General features: G+C 49.0%; 1 protein-coding gene across 2 annotated transcripts in view; it reads right to left on the bottom strand.

Annotated features, from left to right (window-relative positions):
• The window catches only part of KIF5B (kinesin family member 5B), a 1,711,571-nt gene that overhangs the window by 1,164,139 nt on the left and 523,013 nt on the right, over positions 1 to 24,419 (bottom strand). For both annotated transcript variants that reach the window (XM_069648059.1, XM_069648058.1), the window contains exon 5: positions 18,532 to 18,580. In XM_069648059.1, the coding sequence (XP_069504160.1) occupies positions 18,532 to 18,580 (49 nt within the window). The remainder of the gene's footprint in view (positions 1 to 18,531; positions 18,581 to 24,419) is intronic.

Here is a 24,419-nt window from a genome sequence, read left to right as displayed (position 1 = left end):
GTGAGCAGTACCACGCGTACATAATAAAGTCAGATGAGTGTTTTCTACCCCTGCTGAGAAAGGTGCAACCAACCCACAGGACTTCAGAGGAGCCCCTTGCGAACAGCTCCAGGTTTCAGTTAGAAGCAGCAGGAAGGAAGCATGATCGGTTTCAGGCCAATGTTAATCAATGGCAAAATGCGTTAGAAGGGGACACGCAGGACCCACAGCCCTGGACCAAGGAAACCCTGAGGACATCGGGAATAACCCACTAACACGAGGCCTACAGAGGAGTACTCACAGTGGAAGTTACTGCAAAGACTGCTCCAGAATGGCGAAACAACCCAGGGAGAAAAGATCCGATTTCGGTAGCCGTTTTATAGGATCAGGTCAAGAGAAGAACAATCGGCCTTCCCTGGAGGGTAGTCTGTTAGGACAGTTTTTCTGAAGCCCAAGGGCTTAGTAAAACCATTCAAATGAGGCAGTACAAGACTCCACTCTTAGTAGAAGGCTGTACCACCCGAGTTCAGAGTAGCGTAGGCAAAACCGCCAGGCTTATCTTAGGTGGGAGAGAGGGCTGTAGAATCAGTGCAAATGAAATTGTAATACAAATGGTCCAAAGAAACACAAACACTATGTATTGAAAAAATAAATTGTTTATTTAAATACAAGTAGGCCCATATAAATCTTGGGGGAAATAACTACTATCACAGATCATATAAACACATTATGGAAAAAAGGGGCGCTCATTGCTGTTTTAATAGTGAAACTGTTAACTCCATGTTGCGCAGATAAGCGTATAATCCGACATGCTGCTGGCAGCCTAATTTGGAAAACATACCTTCCCTGAAATTCCCTCGGGGTGCACCGCACGGCCACAAATCACTTCTGTTTAGGGAGGAGGGGGTTCCGGGGGAGCCGGGATGGGGATAATACCAACCAAGAATACCATAACCGCAGAGTATGTCGACATGGGCGTGCCTGTAACACTATCCCCAACGTGACGTGTAGTGTACCCTCCGATTGTATTTTTTCTGCCATGAGGGAGCCTAATGACCATCGTGAGTGAGCACATGAAAGAGAGAAAGTAGTAAGACATCCATCTTCCTTCCACCCGAGTGGGGTGGAAGGGTGGGCGCATGTGAATCTAAGCAGAAACAATCATCAGAAATGCTGTTACAGTGAGTAATGCATGTCTTCTGATGCTTGTTAATCTGCTTAGAATCACATGCTGTGCATAGACTAGCGAGCAGTACCCGGAGTTGGAGGCGGGTTTTGAGAAGGAACAGTAGTGAAAAGATGTCTTAGTACCGCTTGTCCCGCCTGAGGATCAGACCTAGAATGAGTGTTTAGGCAATAGTGTTTTGTAAAGGCGAGTACAGAACTCCAGGTTGCCACTTAGCAAATGGACTCTAGGGCAACATCTGCAATGAAAGCTATGGAAGCCCCAGTGCCTCGAGTAGAATGTGCTCTAAGCTTAAAGGGCAGTTCACTCTTAGCAAGAGTGTGATGCAATTTACAATCCACCTTGAGATAGCCGATTTAGAGACAGGATTCCCTTCTCTACCAGCTGCCACTGAAACAAAAAATTGGTTTCTTTTCCTCAAATGGTCTAGTTCTTTCCAGGTAAAACATGACTGCCCTGCGCACATCCAATGTGTGTAGGCTTCTTTTGGCCACGTTAGTTGGGTTCTGGAAGAAGTAGGCTGTTCTATTGATTGGTTCACATGGAACTTAGAAATACATTCAGGTGCAAAGCGAGGGTGAGTGCGCAGAACCACCTCATCTCTGAACTGTAACGAAAGGGTCTAGAGCTGAAAGGGCCTGTAGCTCACCGACTTTCATTACAGAAGTGATAGCCACTAGGAAGGCTATCTTATAGTTAAGATCCTTGAGACTTTCCTTATGCATATGCTCAAAAGGAGACCCCATAAGTCTAGTCAATACCACATTAAGATCCCATCCGGGAGCCGGGTTAGAAATGAGGGGATGAATCCTTTTAACCCCTTCCATGAAAGCCTTGATAACTGGTATTTTCCACCACAACGCCTTTTGTTGTGACGTAGTGTAGGCTGAGGGAGCAGCTTAGTCAACCATCAGGGAATTAAAAACCAGACCTGGTGAGTACGGGCTTGGAAGCTTTTGGAAAAAGCCTACAAAAATCGAATTACAGAAGTTAAATAGACCTACTATAATGACCAAATAGAAATGGCAGGAAACACAACTAAGGAATTCTTTCGCCTTTTTAGGTCATGGAAAAAAAAAAAAAAAAACAGTGCCTTAAATCAGACCATTATCCCTACTCGGGACGATTGCACGCAAACCCAGCAGGCTTTCTCTGACAAGTTGTTAACTGCCCAAAATAAAATCAGGAAGGAGTTTGAGAGATAGAATCCCCCCAGCCCCCAAAATGGGCTAGGATCCTAATCAGGGGATACCCTCCGTAGGTTTTTCCTTTCCCGAGATATCAGTTGTAGAAACAATCCACATCATGAAATCAATGAACCCCACAAGCTGCTCGGGGGATCTTATCCCTTCCAAGATAATCTTAAGTCATCAGGACCTCTTTGCACCTTTTTTGTGCAGATTTATGAAAGCACCATTCAGGCACTGCAATGTTCCGCAAGCCATTAAAGCAGTGGTAGTGATACCACTATTAAAGAAAGCAGATCTGGACCACAAGGATGCTGTAAAGGTCTATCCTATCAAACACCTTATTCTTTCTTAAATTGACTGATAAGATGGCCACTGCCCACTTGCAGCTGTATGTGGAAAATGTGGGTCGACTGCACGGAAGACAATCTGGCTTCCGGTGCTTAAGCAGCAGTTAAGACACCAGTGGACTTGCTGAGGACGCGATCAATTGGGTTAAGTCCTTTCTGGAAAACAGAATATTGAGATTGTATTGGGGGTACCTTTTCTCTGAGGCGGAGACCATCATTTGGGGCGTTCCCCAGGGGGGCATGTCTATCCCTTGTACTTTTTAACATTTATATAGTACCCTTATGTAGAGAATTGGAAAGGCTGGGATTTTTCTTTACAAACTATACAGATTTTCAGTTGTCCCTGGCGCTGTCCGGAAATCATCAGGATGATCAGGACGAGTTAGCGAGATCTACCAAGTTAGATGACCACCAACTGGTTGTGTCTTAATGCCGTAAAGATGGGAACTAATGATATATGGGCCAACGAAGTCAAGAGAGAATTTTGCTCCGGTCTTCTCCAGTTTTAGGTAGCGAGATAGCGGTAGTTAGTAAGGTAAAAACCTTAGGCACATATTTGGAAGCCTCCTTGAACTCAGAAGCCCAAGTAGACGCCACTGTAAAGAGCACCCAATATCATCTGAGAGTGTTAAAACAGGTGGCCCCCTTGATTTCTAAAAACAATTGAGCCAAACTTGTCAGAGCTGTCATCCTTCCACGCGTGGATTATTGCAATGCTCCAATAGGCGCAGCCAGTAAGAAAGATATCGCTAAATTGCCAAAAATACTAAACGCAGCTGTATGCATCATTCACGGCATTAAACAAACCTACCTCCCTTGCCAGGAGGTAACTGCACTGGCTGCCTACACCAGCCATGATTTCTTTCAAGTCATTGACTCTGTGCCATAAGAGCATCCATGGATCTGCACCCAGCTACCTCAAAGAAAAGATCTCTACACATAAGCCCACGAGAAAATTTCGATCCACTACTGCACATCTGGATCGGGTTAAGAAAGTGCATGGAAAGGGACGCTCTTTTCCACTCTTAGTGGCTTATGCATGGAACGAACTGCCACAAGCTCTTAGAGGAAAAGAATCACTTGGCATTCAGAAAGTTGCAAAAACGATTCTGTGTACATAAAGCAGCTGCCTTCCCAGTCTGTTTTTTCCTTGTCTGCAAGTGAGCACCTGGACGCCTTAGCGCTTTGGCGCTATATAAATGTTGTAACATAACATAACGTAGGAGAGCAGTCAATGGGATTGACGCCCTTGGAATTGCACCAGATAAAGCGCTTCCATTTACTGGAGTAGCAATATCGGGGTGTTAGGTTTCCTTGCCTCCCTAAGTATGTACATGCATCTCTGAGGGAGTTGTAGGTGCCCAAACTATGACCTCAGGAGCCAAGTCACTAAGTTCACGGTTTGCGGGCATGGGTGAAGAGTCTTCCCTTTGTCCTGAGATAACATGTTGTACGGGCAAGACAGTGTCATTGGAGGAGATGGAGACCTTCCCATTAGATGAGAACCGGGTTTGGCGGGCCCACATGGGGGCACCAATATCATGGTGACAGATTCCTGGTGCATCTTGTGCACGATCTTGTTGAGTAGGGGAGTCGGGGGGAAAAGCGTAAACAAATTTCCCTGACCATGTTATCCAGAGACCGCTCCCCTTGGATCAGTTCTGGGGGCGTTATCTTGGCATCTCCTGAGTTGCAAACAAGTCGATCTCTGGGAAACCCCATTGAACGAAAACATTGGAGAGGATGTCTTCGTGTAGTCGCCATTCATACTCTACGGGCAGTGGCAAATCTCCCTGTGGAATGTGTTGAGACAACAGGAACATCCTGTGTTTTAGAGCCCATTTAGAAAAATGTTCTGGGACAGCTTGGATAGCCCTGGAGAGTGTGTGGCCCCTTGCTTGTTCAAGTATTACATGTCTGTGAGAATCAGGACTGTCTTCCCCTGTAACTGTCTGAAAGGTTTTCAGTGCTTTGAATATGGCTAACAGCTCCAACAGATTTATGTGGTTGCATGCTATTTCTGGGGACCACACGCCGTGTGCCATCTGCTGAAGCAGGTCAGCTGCCCACTCCATGAGAAATGCATCTGTCGCGAGAGTGGCTTGTACTGCGGGGGTGGTGAAGGCCTTTCCCTTCAAGAGGTTTTCCCTCGACCACCACTGCAGAGAGAGAACGAGGGCTGGCGATAAAACAACCAGATCTTCCCATTGTCCACTGGCCTGACATCACTGGCTGTTTAGCCACTCTTGCATAGGACACAGACGCACGTGAGGAACTAAGTAAATGCAGGATGCCATCATTCCTAACAGTTGCATGGCTTTACGTACCGTCACCTCTCGACCGGCAGGACCCTCTCGTTGGAGGGTAAGACAAGGCCCTCTTCTGTTCTAATTAGAGCCCCTATGAACTGTTTTACTTGACTGGGGTCTAGGCTGGATTTCTTCTCGATGATGGAGAATCCCAGGCTGAATAAGAGGTATACTGTCTTTTCACTGTTCAACAGGCATGTTCCGTAGGAATCCCCCGTTATGAGCGAGTCGCCGAGGTAAGGGTAAACACCCTTGGTTCTGAGGCAATGCCGAAGGGGAGTACTTTGAACTGATAGTGCGTGTCCTCTATCATGAACCTTAGGTATTTTCTGTGTGCTGGCAACATTGAAATATGAAAGTATGCATCTTTCATACCCAGTGTTGCCATGTAAGCCCCTGTTTCAGCAGAGGGATTACCTCCTGCAACATAACCATATGAAACTTTTGAGGCTTGCCAAATGTGTCCGCTGAGCGCAAGTCTAGCACAGGGTGCATGCAAGATCCTTTTTGGGTACAAGGAAGTACACTGAATAAATACCCTTGTTTACCTGTAGATGAGGGACGACTTCTATGGCGCCCTTTTCCTGCAGCATCCCGCTTCGGTTTCAGGCTTAAAACCAGAATTCCTCAACCAGGCGTGCCGATTTAGTAGTGTACCCTGGGCCAAGGTCCTTCCCGCTGTTTCAGCAGCTTCCAAAGTGTTCTTAAGAATGTTGTGGTTGACCTGCGCAAAACAAAGTTGATGGCTGGAAGGTTTTGAATTAATCATAACCACGGGCAAAGCTCTGGGCAACCCTCCAGACCATCGTTTTTCAGCCTGCCAAGCCATTACAAAAGGGGAAAAACCATATGCAAATCAGGCTTGGTCCTACACCACAATTGCAGTCCAGCCTGAACTGCTAGGTCACATCTCTTCTGCAAGAGACCACAAGCATCCCCAGACATGTTTCAGCCTTGTTGGGCGTCATCAGTGAGGAGTAGCTTGGGTCCCTTGCCTTCCGATACAACCGCAAACAGTTTAGCCCGCACAGGTTCAGGGACCTCTTGAAGGCCTTCTTGCAGCTGGTTCCCCTGTACGTCTGAGTAGCTAGCCAACATAGTGGTGGTGTTGGCTATTAGGATGGAGATTGCAGCAGCAGTTGTAACCCTTTTCCCCAGTCCATACAACTTTCTGCCTTCTTTATCAGGTGGTGCCTCACCTGTAGACAGGGGGACACCTACCCTCTTTCTCTTAGTCACAACTACCAGGGAATCTGAGGTGGCATACCCTTTAATGTAAAGGGGGTCAGTAGGAGAAGGGAGAAACAACTTCTCTACCCTGGGATTAACCGCCCTGGTCTGGGCTGGTGTCAACAATGAAGGCGCCAGGTGTCTCTTGACGAGTTCAGTAAGGGAATGGCCAGACTAGCGGGAGGCTTTTCATTCAGTATGTTCCCTACAAAATCCGAACCCTGCACAGCCTCCTGTGTGGCGATTTGAAAATGTTCAGCCGCTTTCATTAAGATGGCGTTAAACGCCATCTGATCGTCCACCAGTGAAGCATGACGGACTGGAGTGGTAGGAGTTGAATCCATACATAGATTGTAAGGGTCCGGATAGGAGTAGGGGAGGCCTAAGGTTGATTATCAACCGGATGACTGTCCGCCCAATTATCCATGGGATCAGCAGGATCATCAATAGTGTCCCCAAAGTCATCCTGTATGTAGGTATTGATAGGCACCTCATCATCAGTAAGGTCAAAGACATTTTCTTCATGAGGATCCTCAAAGGTCCTCTGAAACTTAGCCATAGGCGTAAAAGGAAGCTCCTCACAAGGTCTCTTGGAAGCAAATCTCTCTGAGAACTCAAACTTCTCCAGTCTGTTCATGCACCCCTCAAACCTCTAGCTGGTCCAGGATGATGAACCAGAGGAGTCCAGGAGAGGAAGGGGATCCTCTTGACGACTTACTTGTCAGAAATTAGAGATTTTCCTTCTAAAGTCTTGGATAAAGACACACGTCTCTCAGATTACTCTTTCCGAGACTGCGGGCTTTGTGACATGTCTCTAGACACGTGTTTAGGCCGTTCTTTCTGTTTCAACATCTGTTTCGACTGTTCCTTTTGTTTAACCGCAAAGCGATCCTCGCAATACTATCGCTAATGTTCAGAGTTACAGGGAGGTGTGCCGGTGGCTGTGCAGTGGATTTCGGCGACACTGGGCCCTTAAGCGGTGTCAGAGCTTTCTTCTGAAGCGTCTCGATGGCCGCGTGTCATTTGTTGCTAGCGCCCTTACTTTTGGATTGCCCGAACGCATGCTGCCGACGTGGGTGCGGGGAGGGTCGCTGATCATAAAGATCAGCGGGCACCGCCAAAGTATGCGACGTGCCCGTTGGTGCTTTGGAGCACTTCCACTGAAGCGGAACCATGGGTAGTGTGCTTAGTGTGGGAATCGGGTGTGTCCCTGTCGCCCGGATGTATTGTCTCCATAGCAGGACTCACGCCGTACCTATCGGGGACGGATGCCGCGGATCGAGAACTCTCTGCGGTAAGGTCAATGGCTCACGAAGTGGAGCCGTGGTCATCGCTAATCCCTTCGTCACCCTCGGCGGCTGTGGCGACGGGGCAGTTACTCTCGGCCTGCAACATACCATAGGCTGCCCACCGCTTCAAATGGCACTCCTTAATAGTCTTGGGCTGAAGAAGTTTACGGGCCGCACAGGACGCCTCGTTGTGGTCGAGGGGAAGACAATTATTGCACCGACGGTGCTGGTCTTTCCACGGATATTATGCCTTGCATGAAGGACAAAATCTAAATGGAGTCCTGTCCATAGCGCAGGATTGAGATAGCGACAACAAACCCAAGGGAACAAAGAGAGGGGAAAAGGGAAGGCTTTCTTGAAAAGAATATGACCAACCCCAACCTCACTCTCCATACTGTACAGGCTGGCCAGAAGGACCGGCACGTGGTCAGCAACGCCGACTGGATCAACAGCTGTCGAAATTCCGTCATCAGCAGTCTTCGACGTTGTTGCACAGAAATCAGCCGTCGAAGGGAGTGACAATGAGAATAAACAAATGAAGGTCGAAAAATAGAACAATAACGCAATGTTTTATGAAGCGCTCCGCATTAGGGCGACCAGATAGCTGGGCGGAAAAAAAACAATCCGAGGGACCTCGACATGTGAGGGATTTTGGGTGCACTACACGTCACGTTAAGAATAGGGTTACAGGCACGCCCATGTCAACGTCCCCTTTTGATTCTCGAATGACAAGATGCAATACTCTGCGGTTACCACTCGATGTCGGACTACATGCACAGCACGTGAATCTAAGCAGATTAACAAGCATCAGAATTAATGTGACAGCTAATAACTGCTTTTTAAATATCTTTGTGTATAAATAAATTATTTAACTGTGTAAGTGTTTAATTTGATACTTGCATTTACTGATATCATTGCACAGCTCTACAGCTCACATTACCCCCCCTTAAGAGAAGCCTGGCTCCTCAGTCACACTACCAACCTGTGCAGTACATGCCTATATTAAAAGGTGGGTTACCTAATACCAAGAGAAGTCTTGTGTAGTCCCACACCAGTTGGACTGCACTAATTCCTACCCAACATGGCCCATCAACCAGAAGCAAAAGCAACGACGGGGGTGGCACCTATAAGGTGTAGGAACCTGACCAACAGGATCCAGATGGCAAGAAGGGGCGCCCAGCCAGCAGAAAAGCAGTCCCATTAGGGGAGCAACAGTGGAGGGGATGCAAGACAGCCCAGATGAACAACAGAGGCGGGGTAGTGGTGTTCAACAACTTATGTAGAGCAGCAGCATTTTTTTCCCCCCAAGACGCATGACCCAGGTGGTTCATGAAAAGATTAGGGCGAAACAGCCCAGAAACTGATCCAGCCCAAGGATCATAGCCCATCAGACGTGGAGGAGCAGATGAAGGGCGAGAACAGCCCAGGAAGACTGTCCAGCAGCCAAGTGTTATGTATAGAGTTTCATAGTAATGATACATCTTCCTGACCTGTGTCAACCCCTGCACTTTTTGCTGGACTCGATTCATTTTGCCTATACCTCAGAGTTGGAACCTTTTTCCACACACAGTCTTTTTTTACTCTTTTTAAGGGTGTTATTTTTAAGACTCTCTATAGTGTCTTAAATGTTATCCTCTTTGACAACCTTTTGGCAGTAAGTGGCTATTGTTGCTGGGTTGCCCTATGGGCTCCCCTTTTAACTTTCTCTGAGAACTACAGTTCACAAGGGTAGATAAGGTCCTTGGATCCCTTTTACATTTTATTGGGCGAGACCAGCACCCCCTCCACCCCCACCACCTTATGTGGAGTGCTGGGGAGATGCAGAGTATCCCCTTTCTCATTTTAAATATAACATCTATGTTACAAGGACAACCTTACCTTTAATGGTTGGTGGCAGTGAACCTTTTCATTAATTCGGTGCACCTTTACCGCGGGCTGTTTCCACAGCCCCGGTAAAGGCACCCGTGGGTGTTCATTTTACCAAAGTTGCCCCGGTCTTGGTTTTTTCTCCATTTTAGCGTTCCTTGCCCTCTCTTGTTCCTTCCCCTGACACCCAGGGAGGGAAATGCCTGTGTGTGATTTTTATCTTCACTGGGAGTCATGTGGACTCCCCGCGCCCAGGCTCCAGAGTGTCTGTGAAGGCAGGAAGCAAGGGAGGATTCCAAAACTAAGCAGCCCTTTGTCTTCCAGCCTAAGTGCGAGATTCCAGTTCAAAGTGGGAGGCTGGCTGTCCGGAAAGGATTGTCAAACACCCCCCCCCCCCCCACCCCAAGTCTGAATGTTGCAAGGCTGTTTGAATGGCTGGGTTCCTGCATAAAAGTCTGAACCTGGAAGCTGGAGAGGTAGTCGACCACTGGAGCCAAAACTGAAAAGGAAGATTAAGAATTCACAGCTGAAACCATTTCCAGCAACCAGAGATTCTGCTATGTAACCAGAGCCTGCTGTGGCCCTTCCTTCCAATTGACCTGGAGACTCAGAAAACGACAACCCTGACCCAGAGCCTGGTCAGTCCCTATAGACACAGGAAGACCTGCATTTTGAGCCATCCTATGCCGTGCTGTGACCTTGTGGGGCTGCAATATCCCAACAGCCTGGGACCTCAAGCCATTGCAAATTCTGAATCCTGCTGAAACTTCGTGCGCATCCTGCTGGATCTCCAGAGGCATGATTCCAGTCTGAAAGGTCCCGTCAGCAGAGTGCTAGACCTTGCAAACGACGAGAATCCGACCAGTGATATTCTGTCTTCTTCTGTGCTCCTGAAAAAGGCTCCAAACCCACAGAGCTGCATGCAGCTGTGAGGAAACCCTTGCCTACATACAGCCTTCCCAGTAATCCTAGCTGCAAAAGCCCTTCCAGTGTCCAGTCTTCTGTCTTCTTGATGAAGGAATTCATCAACCGGTTTTAGGCTGCACATCCTGAAGTCCACCTGCTGCAAAGTCATCTTCTGTGTTGAGGTGCTGTGCTGGCTTGGATATTTACTTACCTTCGGTTTCTTGTGTAGAAGGTCTGTTTTCTGAGATTAGGAGTCATCTCGTGCAGGGCACCCAGGCCCCTTCTTGGAATGCTTTTAAGGTGTCTTCTATGAAGTCCCTGGACCCTCAACTAACTTAAAGTACTTACTTGTTCTAAAAGTAAGTTTGGAACTCTGACTTTTGCTACTTAAGAAACTATCCTGACCTGCCTGTTGGACACTAGACCCTAGTACCCCATACCCCCTTTTGCCACTGAGAACACTCATGCTCCAAGAATAAGGGAAAGACTTCTAAGGATTGGGCCTTTTGCTTAGAAAAGAGAATAAGTGTTTAAAAGTTACTTACTTGCAAATGAAGTTTGTTGGTAACTAACTCAGAGAGTGAACAGTTACAAAAGTTATTACTTACCTTAGAAACATGTTGCCATTCTGAAAAGTATATGTAACATCGGTCTTTCCTTAGAAACGGTTTAACCTTTCTAACAGAAAGTAGATGCAAGGTCCGATTACTCACCTGTAAATTGGCTGCACCTCTTGCCCAAAAGTAATGCAGTTGGTTTCACGTCGCTATTCCTGTTAGGATAAATGTATGAGTGTCCCTAACTGGGTCTTGCTTCGGCTAACTTGCTGTTAGCCTGTCCAAATTAAGTCTGCCTTAGGTTTTACCTACCTTGAATAACCATGATTAATTTATAAAGACTAATATTGGGTTTTGCTTTCCCTGGTCTGTTTTAGACAGACACAAAAAGAGTGTTAGGTACTGTAAAAAGTGTATAGGTTTTACTTACCGTGAGCTTAACTGTTATCCTAAAATAAGTTCGAGTTTCTGCTTCCCTTAGTCTGTGAACTGGAAATCTGCTATAATTGAATATTACACCCCCAAGGTCCAACTCCGCTCGAATAACTGTTAACTTGAATCAGAGTTACAGGTTTATACTGTTACTAGAATCTGTGTTTCACTAGATCAGAAAAGTGTATTGTCCAGTTGATACCATGTGATTTCTCGCTGAGCGTCACGTTACAACCGATAGGGTCTACTACCTTGGTATTACTGAATGTGATCTAAAAGTATTGGTTTTGACTTCCCTAGAACTACTGTTAGGTGTTCCAAATTAGGTCATATGTTTCGGTCTCTTTACCTTCAAGCACAGTTTTGTGTTTTTCTATAATGTGTTTATATGATCTGTGATAAGGAACAAGTTACTTACCTGTAACTGTTGTTCTCCAGCATGGGTCTGGCATGGATTCACATGCTCATGAATAAAGAATACATAGCAGTACACACATGCACAACCACGGGAGGTGGCAAAGGCTCAACATTAAGCATTACATCAAACTCAACATTAAGCATCTTGCCTCCTCACCAGGCTCACCTCAGGCGAACAGGTTGCGCAGAAAGGAACGCCGTGGTAGCTGCGATCGCTCTGGTGGAATGGGCTCTCGGACGGCCAGGCAGCGGTCGGTTTGCCAACCGATGACAGTACATGATACAGCCGGAGAGCCATCTGGAAATGGAAGCCTTCGAGAGAGCCTTCTCCTGATTGACAGGTCCAAAGTTCACAAAGAGTTGTGACGTCTTCCGAAAACACTTTGTGCGGTCCACGTAGAACTTCAGCGCTCTAGCCACATCCAGCGAGTGCAAAGTCCTCTCAGCCGGCGACGAAGGCGACGGGAAGAACACAGGCAACACCAAGGGTTCGTTGAGATGGAAGTCCGACGGTACCTTGGGCATGAAGGAGGGGTGCGTCCTGAGCACTACCCTCGTGTCGTGAAAAGTCAAGTACGGGGCCTTGCATGAAAGGGCCTGGATCTCTCCCACCCGTCGTGCGGAGGTGATGGCCACAAGAAACGCTGTTTTCCACGACAGAAACTTCAACGGGGCCGAGTTCAGAGGTTCGAACGGAGGTCCCATGAGCTTGGTCAGCACCACGTTGAGCTCCCACGCTGGGGCCGGAGCCTTCACCGGCGGGAACGATCTGAACAGTCCCTTCATGAACTCTTTCACCAGACGATGAGACCACAAGGACGTCCGCCCCGTGGTTCTGGTGTATCGGGAGATCGCAGCAAGATGAATCTTGATGGACGCGTGTGCCAGTCCAGCTTTGGCCAGCGTCAGCAGGTACGGCAGTACCCGGGGAGCCGTAATCCGTAGAGGGTTAATCTTCTGTGCGTGGCACCAGACAGAGAACCTCTTCCATTTGTGTCCGTAGCATTTAAGAGTCGAGGACGCCCTGGCCTTTGCAAGAACCTCTCTGCAGTCGGCCGGTATGTCGTATCCTCCAAACTCTAGCGCTGCAGGAGCCAGGCCTGCAAGTTCAGCGATTTCGGGTCGTGGTGGAGGATGGCGCCTCCTTCCCTGGAGAGTAGATCCGCGTCCACCGGCAGCTTGATTGGCGGGGACGTTGACAAGTCCAGAAGGTCCGGGAACCATATCTGCCTCGGCCACGCAGGTGCGACGAGGATCATCCTGCACCGTGACCTCTTGAGCTGGTTGACGAGCCGGATTAGCAGTGGCAAAGGAGGGAACGCGTAGAGGAACAGGGCCTCCCAGGGGAACGAGAAAGCATCGCCCATGCTCCTCGACTGGGGAAACCTGCTGGCGAACCTCCGGCACTTGGAGTTCGTCGCCGTCGCGAACAGGTCGATCTGGGGTGTGCCCCACCGTCGGAAGAGGCGATCCACTAGATCCTGCCGTAGTTCCCACTCGTGGCACGAGCGCAGCTCCCTGCTGAGTGAGTCGGCGATGGTGTTTTTTATCCCTGCCAGATGAAACGGCACCAGAAACATCCTTTGGGCGACGGCCCAATGCCACAGGTCCTGCGCCTCCTTGGACAGTGCTGGGGACCTGGTTCCGCCCTGTTTCCTGATGTAAAACATGGTGGTGGTGTTGTCGGTGAAGATCCTCACCACCTTGCCCTTGAGGGACGGGAGGAAGGACCTGAGGGCCCAGAACACTGCACGGAGCTCCAGGACGTTGATATGGAGGGACTTCTCCGTCGGGAGCCAAAGGCCTCTCGCGTGCAGATTTTCGGTGTGCGCTCCCCACCCTTCCAGGGAGGCATCCGTGGTCACTGTCTCCTGGTGGTCTGGGGTCTGGAAGTCCATGCCCGCCGTCAGATGCGCGCGGGTGCCCCACCACCGGACCGCTCGGCGGAAACTCTCGTCGAGTGTGATCCTCTCCTCGAAGCCGCCCGTCGTTTGGATCCAGCGCGCGTCCAGGAACTCCTCCAACGGGCGCATCCGGAGCCTGCACATGGGAATGAGGTAGATGCAAGAAGACATCATTCCGAGGAGGGACTTGATGGACCTCACCTTGGCCGCGTCCGAAACCAACATCCGCTGTACCTTGCCCAGGATGGACCTGGTCCTTTCCTCCGACGGGGAGGCCAGAAGGGACACTGTGTCGAGCTTCGCTCCCAGAAACAGTGCGTTTTGCGCGGGTACCAGGTGGGACTTGGCGTAGTTCACGGAGAATCCCAGGTCCGTGAGAAGTTGGACGGTCCTTGCTGTGTGCTCCACGGCGAGCTCCCTCGTCTTGGCTCGGATGAGCCAGTCGTCCAGGTAGGGGTAGACGTGGATCCCCTCGCGGCGCAGCTGCGCCGCCACCGGTGCAAGGCACTTGGTGAATACCCTGGGTGCCGACCGTAGTCCGAAGGGGAGGGCTTTGAACCGGTAGTGACGCCCTTGGACCACAAACCTGAGGAATTTTCGGTGCCCCTTTAGGATGGGAATATGGAAGTAGGCATCCTCCAAATCCAACGAGGACAGGAAGTCTCCTTCCTCCAGCTGACCCAGGACGTGCTGGAGGGTGACCATCCGGAACTTCTGCGCCTTGATGAACTTGTTCAGACGTCGCAGGTCTAGGATGGGGCGCCATCCTCCCGTCTTCTTCTTCACAAGGAAGTATCTCGAGTAAACTCCGGAGCCCCGAAGCCTCTTTGGGACGAGTTCGATGGCGCCCTTCCTGAGCATCGCCCTTACCTCCAGGAGAAGCTGAGGGACGTGAAGCTCTTTCCTGGCCACGGGGGGGACGCGCGGGCACCTTCTTTGAAACTCGAGCGCGTGGCCCCGGGCTAAGGCGTCCAGCACCCAACGGTCGGTGGAGATGGACTCCCACACGCTGACGAAGCTCGCCAGCCGGCCTCCCACCGGGGTGCATCGGTGGGGGCCCGACCCCACGGCCGGTTCAATCCTGTTTCGACGAGGCTTTGCCGCCTTGACCTCCTTGGCGACGACGGCGGGGTGTGCCAGACTTGCCTCGTCCTCTGTAGGCCTCCTGAGACGACGAGCGGGCCGCTTGACGGTAGGTGGAGAAACCGCCGCCGGAACCTTTGGAGGCGCCCTTGCCTCTGCTGCTCCGAAAGGGCGTCCATCGTTGCTGCAGAACCCCAAGGGCCCGGGCCGTCTCAGTGTCCGCTTTAATGGCCTGAAGGGAATCGTCCACTGTTTTCCCAAACAGGTTGTTCCCATCGAACGGCATGTCCAGGACTCTGGTCTGTACGTCTTGACGGAAGTCCGTAGCCTTGAGCCATCCACGCCGCCTAAGGCACACGCCGTTGCCCAACTGGCGAAACCCAGTGTCGGCGATGTCTGTCGCAATAGTGATGGTGTGGTCCGACGCCACCTCACCTTCCTGTAGGATCTCCAGGGCATCCGCCCTCTTGTCGTCCGGTAGGAAGTCCAGCAGGGGAGCCAGTTTGTACCATAGCTCCCTGTCGTAGCGGGCCACGATAGCCAAGGCGTTGGCCGCTTTAATCGTCGTCGCTGCAGACGAGATGACCCTGCGTCCCATAGCGTCCAATTTCTTTCCCTCGCCGTCCGGTGGGGAAGTCGATGTGGAGGCCGCACCGCCCCCGCTTTCTTCCTGGCCGCCGCGGAGACGGAGTCCGGGGTAGGCTGCGCCCGGAGGCACAGGGGGGCCGCGTCCGGGACCCGGTACTTCTTCTCGTACCGGTCTCTTCTAGCTGGCGTTGTGGAAGGGTTCTTGAGGAGGGCGAGGCCCTCATCCCAAATGTCGTCCAGTAGAGGCACCGCGAGGACCGTCTTCCTCTTGGCCTCGCGCCGTTGATAAAGGAATCCTTCCTTTTTCTTCTCCTCAGGGCAGAGTTGGAAAAGCTTGGATGCCCTGGCGATCATGGAGTGGAACGATCCAATCTCGTCGGGCGGAGAAGCCCTGGTGGGAGGTGACGACGGTAGATCCTCGTCGTATACCTCGTCGTCCGTACCCGCCGCTGCCGTGTCAGTCCCCGTATCATCCCCTTGAGTGGACGGGGAGGAGGGCTGGACGGGTGGCGACGGCTGAAAAGGAGGTGGAGGGTGAATCCTTCTTTTCTTGGGCGGGGGAACACCAGAAGGTCCCGGTTCAGGATCCCCCGACGGGAGAGGTTCCTCCGTCGGCAACGGTAGTCTCGTCCTTATCTCTGAGCATAAGGACTGTATAGCCAACAAAATGGCCGCCGAGTTGTCTTGCGGCGCTGGCAGAGGGGAATCCGACGGGCGATCAGGGGCCCCGTCGGCACCCTCGACGATGTCGTCGTCACCTGCGTCGGGATCCATCCCGACGGGCCGGTCTTCTTCAGATCAGCTCTTCCTCCGAGGTTGAAGCCGAATCTACGACGACGCCCTGCCCCCCCTTTTTCTTCCCCGCCGGGGATTTCACGGGGGTCCTATCGATGGGCACAAAAGAGGACTCCCTCCGAGGTGGCAGGGAGACTCTGAGCCCCGAGGTCGCCACCACTGGTGTAGCCTCCACAGGCTGAGCCAGGGCCGCCGCGACAGTATCGATAGAGGGCTTGGCCGGATGGATTAAGGCCTTCACCACCTTAGGTGCGCTCACTGCCTTATCCTTGAGGGGGGGACACTGCCTCGCTCCCCCTCCGATGGGGCCTTCGAGCTCGACCGGGGCCTCTACAGGAGCTTCGCCGGGTGCTCGCCCTTCCTCTTACCCGACCCAGAGCGTTGGCTCGTGGCTGAAGGTGCCGGGGAGGGTGCGCCCTGCCTGGTGCCCGTAGAGCCCGACCGTTCGGCGCTCCCGGTGCCAGCGGACTCGCGGTGCTTGGCCTTGTGTTGGACCCCCGTCGCCGGGGCGTCCTCAAAGGTCTTAGAAGACCGCTCGGATTTCTTCCTCTTCTTCTCGCCTGACGGGTTCTTCCCTTCCAGCCAGTTGGCGAGACGTTGATGGCGGTCCTTCATGGTCCGCTCCGACATATTGCCGCAAAACGCACAGTCCTTCTCCACGTGCGTCTTGTCCTCATGTAAGCAGTAGAGACAAAAGGAGTGTTCGTCCTCCTTAAAGACGTTCTGCAGCTGGCATCCAGGGCAGACCCTGAACAGCTTTCCGGGCGTCGAGCTTCCCTTCTCCTGGGCCATGTCCGGGCCTGAGAAGCTTCTGGAGTCCTCCAAAAGCGTAGCTCGACGAAATCTTCACCCTTGAGGGGCGCAGACGAATCCGACACGGGTCCCCGTTGATCGGATGGAGAGTCGGTGGAGCTTGAGGCTCTTTTGACCGAAAAAACGAAGTTTTTGAGAAAAAACGTGAAAAAAATAGCACTAACGCTCGAGAGCAATAGCACGAGGATCCCAACACATGAACGTGCGGTAAAAATCTGAAGATGGCTGCCAGAGGCGGTGCTTAGGTAGAGGGCAGTCATTGGCTGTGGTCAGTATGACGCAGAGACCAGTGATTGGTTACTACTACGAAAGACAGATCAGAAACTAAACTGATACTGGTTTTTTCTTTACCGAGGATTCCCAGCCTAACGACGGGGAATATTCATGAGCATGTGAATCCATGCCAGACCCCATGCTGGAGAATACTCATTTCCCCCAAGATTTATCTGGGCCTATTTGTATTTAAATGAAGCATTTATTTTTACAATACATAGTGTTTCAGCGTTTCTTTGGACCATTTGTATTACAATTTCATTGTACTGATTCTACAGCCCTCTCTCCCCTCCTAAAATAAGCCTGGCTGCTCTGTCTACGCTACCCTGAACTCAGCTGGTACAGTCTTATACTAAGAGTGGAGTCTTGTACTGCCTCAGTTGAACGGTTTTACTAAACCCTTAGTTGGACTTCAGAGAAACTGTCCTAACACCAAGCAAGGAAACTAGAGCACAGGGAAAGGACCTATGACCCAGTCAGTATGGCCAGACCCGGTCGTAAAATTGCAGAATCATCATGGCAAAATACTCCAGCAGGTAAGTAAAGCTGCAGAATTTCAGCAGAGATGAGGAATCGACATGCTCTCCCCTAGATATACCCACTCACTCATGGGTTGGCACATGACAGACCTCCAATCACACAACAGGGTACCCAAACAAAGATTTTGGCAGCCAGCCAATCAGGTTGGCCCCAAAAATCACAAAACACTAATAAACCTGCACAGTTTGTGGACTGCCGTGTCTATGCCGTGTCTATGGGTAGGAACGAGGCAAACGAAATCCAGAGGGTGCCAGGGTTGAGTCAGAATGAGCTGATGTGAGCATAACTGCCATTTTAGGCCTGCCTTGTGGCTTCCATAAAACAAAATGGCTGAATAATGGTAAATTGGGATACTAATGCTGTAAAAACGACTAGGCCCTAATAAAGCAAATGCTAAATTACAGCTGCCACGATTCTACTCCACAACATTAGTGAGGGTAATGTAATCATCCTCGGGCCAAAATGGAGTACTTAAAAACCACTGGTATCCTAACAGCCATATGGGCGAACGTAGGACAGCACAACAAAAAGGGCTGCAATGGCAAGGGGGTTTTAGCAGAAGTGCCTCTGAGCAACACAATAAGGCCAAACCACCAGGAAAACCAACAAGAAAAGCAAAAGACTGGGGTTGCAGGAGGGGGGGGGGTGTTTGGGTAGACAGTAGAACTTAGTTAAACCAATGTATATAGTCTCTACAATTACAAAATCTATAAAAAAACATTCCAAATGCTTTTATTGCCATAATTTAAACGCGGATAGTATGCTAAATCTCTGAATCACCAATCTCCATTGCTACTTCAGTATAAAGAAAAAGAATAAAAACTTACCATCTAAAAGATCCCGAATTTTATCCAAATAGATTTCAAAGTATGAGACCTAAAAGAGAACATATTCTAGATTAGAAAAGCAATTTACCATTTAAGAAATGAACTGCAAACAAACATCTTTCGGAAGACTACAATAATGGTATAAGTAAGTTACTCACCATAGTAACTTTTGTTTTCTTTCAAACATTTGCACCCTTCAAACACACAAATGGGAACACTGCCAAATGACGGTACGGAAGCAGGTGCCCTATAACTTTGAGCTCAGAAGACTGAACTCAGAAACCTTACAATGAATAGACTGATCAGTCCACAAATCCACTTTCCACTGAAGGTCTGGTCAGTCTTTTGTCCACCAGTTACGGAAGACTAACCGGTCAGAGAACGTAATGGAGGGACAGCCATATGACTTAATGAGCTGAGGAACTAAGAAATTATTACTTACTACAGTAAGTCACACTTATTCTTGCATTCAAGCCCTTTCAATCCAATAAACGGCAAGATTTCCTAGCCAGAGTTAAAAGGGTGGAGTAATAAAGAACTATATAAATATTAAGCATAAACTAAGAGCAAAAAAATAAATCTCACTGTAGTGACGCCTGTACTCCTAGTGCATTGTCCCCTTTCCTCCATACTTAAGGTCAGGCCGTACAACGGAAATGAAGACTGTGCAGAGAAATTTGCACTGCAAAATTTGTCATTTGCATTTACATTTGCAGTGAGTGAGCATGGCTAGCGCAGCCGACTACGACCACTGGCAACACAAACCAGTCCTTACAACCGAACATCAAGTGAACCAACTGCACCTTTTTAGGGGGAATATAAGCTGCGGGAAGAATACATTTTTTTGAGTTTTGCCGTTTTTTTTTAGTAGGACCTCTCCTTTTTGCTTTTTGATTTTTCTTCTTTATTATTTTTAAGTAGTTTAAATGTATTTTGGTGGAAAGAGGAACTTCTGCTGAAGTACCTTTGCCACTACATCCCTTTCTTCCATGTTTAAGGTATGTGGTTTAAGGTATGTGGTATTCTGTCGACCACAGTGCCCCAGGGGTGCCTCTTAGGCACCCCATGTTTGCCCTAGATGTTGTCATACTCCATTGGTTTTAGGGGGTAGGCTGGTGGCAGCTAATAGTTTGTTTTGGCTTCACATGGGGTGCAAGTCGATTTATTGCAGTAGTAGTTCAATCTACATTTATGGTAAGCCCTACTCTCAGTCTTTTTGTTTTAGGGTCTTTCTTTATTCAGGGAAAACATTCTTTTATTCACAGAAACCATGACATAGTAATTCAAATGGCTGTTCGTCCAACGTGGGCTCTGTGAGCCCAAGATGGCAGCCTCCATAGCAGTTTGGACTGGTTAGGTCATAGGAAGGCCACTACACTTCCTGTGTGGGTGGTCCTGGGAGTTTGGATGTTTGTGAGGTTGATATGATTGGGTGGCCGCCAAAACCTTTGTTTTAAATCCTTCATTAGGATAGGCAGGTTGGCAGAAGCCAACTCCTATGAGTAAAGGCATAAATAGGGGAAACCCTCTTCCTGAGCCCTGTGTTTTTGGATTTTTGGAATTTAAGCTGCTTACCTGCTCAAGTGTTTTCAGCTGTTTCACGCCACTGCTGCATTTTTTGGCCCTCTTCTGGCCGTACTGGCCGGATGCAGTGGCCTGGGAATAACTTCGGTTTGGGATTTTGGGTGCCCACACCCAGATTTCCTCATTATGCTCCTGATCCTACTCATCTACTGAGGCCAGGCCTTCCATCCTGTGAAAGTTTTCTAGGCCATCTTACCACATTTTCCTGCTGTTTTGACGCCAGGGGGTTCTGCCTTCCTTTTGAAAGCTGCTGCCGCCACCTGCTGCAGGGGCTGTTTTTGTCTGTTGACCACGTTTGCCTGCTGAGTAAACCGGGGTCTGCCATGTGCAGGTTCCTCCGTCTTCCTGGAGCCATCTCTGTTGTTGATTATACTTATGGATGGTGGATCCCACTCTTCTGAACAACTATTCTTTTTTTACCCTTTGCGTCATCGTTGGGTCTGGGTGCCAATCCTTAGGTGACCGGATACTTCATTTCACTATTTAAAAAGAAGCATTTACTTACCGGGCCGTTTCACCTTATGAGGACAGACTTACTGGAAGCAAACACTAACTAATTACCCTCAGCTGATGAGTTAATCCTGATACTCCATTTCAGGGGTCCCCATGTCCTCCGGTCATCAGGTTCTGTAGTAACACTTCTACTGCATTTCCCCATTGGCTAACATCCAGGGATTGAATCCTGCTCTGCTTTTCTACTCCAGGGGCTTTCGGTCTTGAACCCTCCAATGGATTTCTTCTTCTGAGTCTCAGCTGGTGTCCCCTGTGGTTGATTGACTGCTTTTGGGTGCCTGTGGAAAGAAACTAAGAGGTACCTGGCTTTTCCTGTTCTTTGCTATGGGGAACTGCCCTCAACACTGGAACTCATACAAGTGAAACTGCAAAGTACTTACCTGGATTGTGGCATTTTTCTAGGGTCCTCTTAGGATCCCTTGAGTTCCTTACCAAGTCCTGGAATTTTAGAGACTCCCCCGCCCCCCGATTTATTAGGGATTTGTAAATCTTTGTATTACACTCATGCATAGGATATAGATTGTACCACTGAGTTGCTACTGTTTCCCTCAGTGTGTAATATGCCCCACCTGGCTGTGTTGGACATTGTGGCCCCCTGTGCGCAATACGTAAATGTGACATATGCATATGTATTATATAGAATACAGTATTTAGAATGTAGTATGAAACCTGTGATTAGTTCTGTGTTGTATGATATGATATATTTTATATCGCGCTCATACACAGGTGTTTCAGAGCGCGACAAGGCAAGGGAGGGGTGGGGAACAGGGGAGAACGAAACAACGATTTTACTAGGCCCAGTGACTTTGAGAACGTGCAAGTGCATGGGAGAGATGGAGGGGAAAAGTACATGAAGTGGAGTGACAAATTGGAAAGTACAGAGCAAAGGAGAAACAGGATAAATAATCATAATAAAAAATAAATAAATAAATAATAAAATCAGCACAAAGTGGTAGTGAAGCCAAGTGGCAAGTGCTAGGTTTGAGGCAGCAGATCAGGTGGGTCTGATAAGTGCAGGAGGGGGAAAAAAGGGGGGGGGGTGTATTGGTCCAGATACAAACCCCAGTGCAAGGGGTGGCCCGGAGGCAGTGCGGTAGGGTGGCAGGATGAGCAGGAACCTGGGACCAGAGACCGAGGATGTCCCAGTGCAAGGTGCCAAGAGAGCAGATCAGCAGGGAATAGGGCGGGGGCAAAGGCAGAAGCAAAGAGGAAGGTCTTGAGGTGCTTCCGGAACCTGAGATGGTTTTCCTCAAGTTTTAGAGTGGCAGGCAGGCTGTTCCAGAGGGAGGCCCCAGCCGAAGGCAGATCTACCCCCAGTTCATTTCTTTGAAAAACGACTGACCCTGAGGGAGTTAGAGGAGGAGGAGCAAAGAGCTCGAGAGGGGAGGTATATACAGAGGGATAGCTGAAGATATTTTGGACCCAGGCCCCAGAAAGCCTTGTGGACAATGCAGAGGGTTTTAAATGTAATCCTTGCATCCACTGGGAGCCAATGGAGAGATTTCAGAGCTGGAGGGATACAATCCCAGGGCTTGAGGCCAAGGACAAGTCTAGCAGTCCTGTTCTGGATTAGTTGCAGAGGGCGGAGAGAAGAGGCAGGTAGCTTTAGAAAGAGGCTGTTACAATAATCCAACCTAGAGAGAACCAGAGCTTGGGAGACAGTGAGCTTCTGGGGGGAAGAGAGGAAAGGTAGAGTACCTCTGAGGAGGTGCAGTAGGAAGTTTGACTTTTTAGAGACCTCAGATGTGGGCGGAGAAGGAAAGGGTGGAGTCAAAGATGACCCCGAGGTTCTTTCCCTCGCAGCTGGTGGTAGGAGGAAGGCCAAGAGAGGCCGGCCAGAGAGTGAGGGGAAGAGGATGGAGAAGGTGTTCCGATGAGGAGGATTTCAGTCTTGCTGGCGTTCAGACATAGATCGTTGGCAGAACACCAATCCTGAATGGCAGTAAGGCAATCAGAGATGAGAGAAGGAGAGGAGGTGGCCGAGGGTAGCCTGAAGATGAGTTGAGTATCGTCAGCATAGCACTGAAAATTTGAACAGAAAATGGCAATGCAGTGGGCGAGAGTTGCCAAGTATAGGTTGAAAAGCCAGGGTGAGAGGTTAGATCCCTGGGGAACACCACACGTAGAGAGGGAGATAGATGATAGGAAGGACCCAAGTTTGACCTGGGAAGGTCGGTCAGAGAGGAAAGAGGACCCCATGGTTCCTGAAGGGTTATCCTTAACTTACATCTGAAAGCTCAAGTATAGTACCTGCCACTAGGCATGGGGCCTACATGTTCGGTTGAGAATGCCTTTACTGGCCATTTACAGTTTTGTTTTCATCTACAGTACACTCTGCTATGTGTTTGTGTAAACCGAGTACTTATTGCCCCCGTCAACACAAATATGCTATGTGACACCTTATAATCAAGTGTATATATTTTTGGTGTAGCAGTGTTGTGTATTGATTTGTGGTACCTATTGGGATTAGTTGTACCTCCCTCCCTGCCAGACTTTCCCCTAAAGATAAGTTTGACTGCTTTGCTACAGTTCCCATTGTAGAGTCTGGTCTTTCCTTTCGGGTGATGCATCATCACCATAGATGATTACAAGGTCATCACCAGAAGGTTATCCAACAATCTCCCTAACATGACATATGGAGGAAATGGGTACATGCACTAGGAGTAGTGTTCACCACAGTGAATAGCATTCTTATTCCTAAGCACCCTCTTCTCCTTGCGTGTGGGAAGATTGAGCAGCAACTACACCCAAGGGAGATGGCACTCAAGGAAACAAGTGACTGGTCAAATTTGGCATCTACCCTGAAGAAGCGTCCGTACAGTAATTTTTGTAGAATACAAATGGTGATGCCAAAGTGGATACTTTGCTGCAGAGATCCAAAGTACATTTCTTTGAAATGTAACAGCTTTACCTTGGCACTAACCGGATAGGTGTGAAGACTAAGTGGAGACTTTCTTCCACACCTCCAAGCCTCAAAAATGCAAGCTACACTTCACCTTGCCATTAGAAACCTGAAAGCCTGAGTTCTGTCACCGAAAGTAATGGGAAGACTGCTCGATTTACTGAAACCCTTACTAAGAATCAGATACAATGTGAGAGCCCACTTGACATCTAGACAGTGCAAAGCACATTTTCCCCTCTGAGGAGCTATAAAAAACATGAGAACTACTTCCTAAATCATGTGAAAGCTGCCACCACCTTAAGCAGAAGGCAAGGAAAAGTTCTTAAAAAACCTTGTCTCAGTATAAGACTCTGTAGGGCCCCGAGGCTGAGAGCTTAGTTGATGACAGGCACTCCCTGCCAATTTGTAGACACAGCCAAAATCAGCCAGTTATCCAAATATAGATATACATGTTTGCCCCTCAGGGCTCATCAACTCAGTGAAACCCTCTTAGGAAAGATTTTCTTTTTGCACCTTTCCCTCTATATATTCCTGTAACACCCTGAGTCTTGTTGCTTATTTTTTAAACCTGTCCTGATTTTTTGGATGTCAGTAAAGCATTCTATTTTACTTCGTTTTCCTGTTCTACTCAATCTTCTGGGAAAACGGACTCGTCCTTAAGACCGTCAGTACTGTCTTTTGGAATTCTATTTTTTTATTTATTTTTTTTTTTTTTATTGTATTTATCCAGTTTTCTGGATTTTAACAAGTGCTCGGTTTTGTTTTGATCAGACGATAACTTATGCTGACACCCCTTGTGAGCACTGCACTAAGGCGACCTGTAGGATTTTTGCTGCTGCAATAGACCAGTTTGTCTTCTGGCCGCTGATTAGACGGACCCACCATGTTT

The sequence above is a fragment of the Ambystoma mexicanum genome, chromosome 2q (genome assembly GCF_040938575.1).
Source record: "Ambystoma mexicanum isolate Mex_15411 chromosome 2q, UKY_AmexF1_1, whole genome shotgun sequence".
Classification (NCBI taxonomy): domain Eukaryota; kingdom Metazoa; phylum Chordata; class Amphibia; order Caudata; family Ambystomatidae; genus Ambystoma; species Ambystoma mexicanum.
Note: the sequence above shows the minus strand (reverse complement) of the source record. Positions and strands in the feature narration are given on the sequence as shown.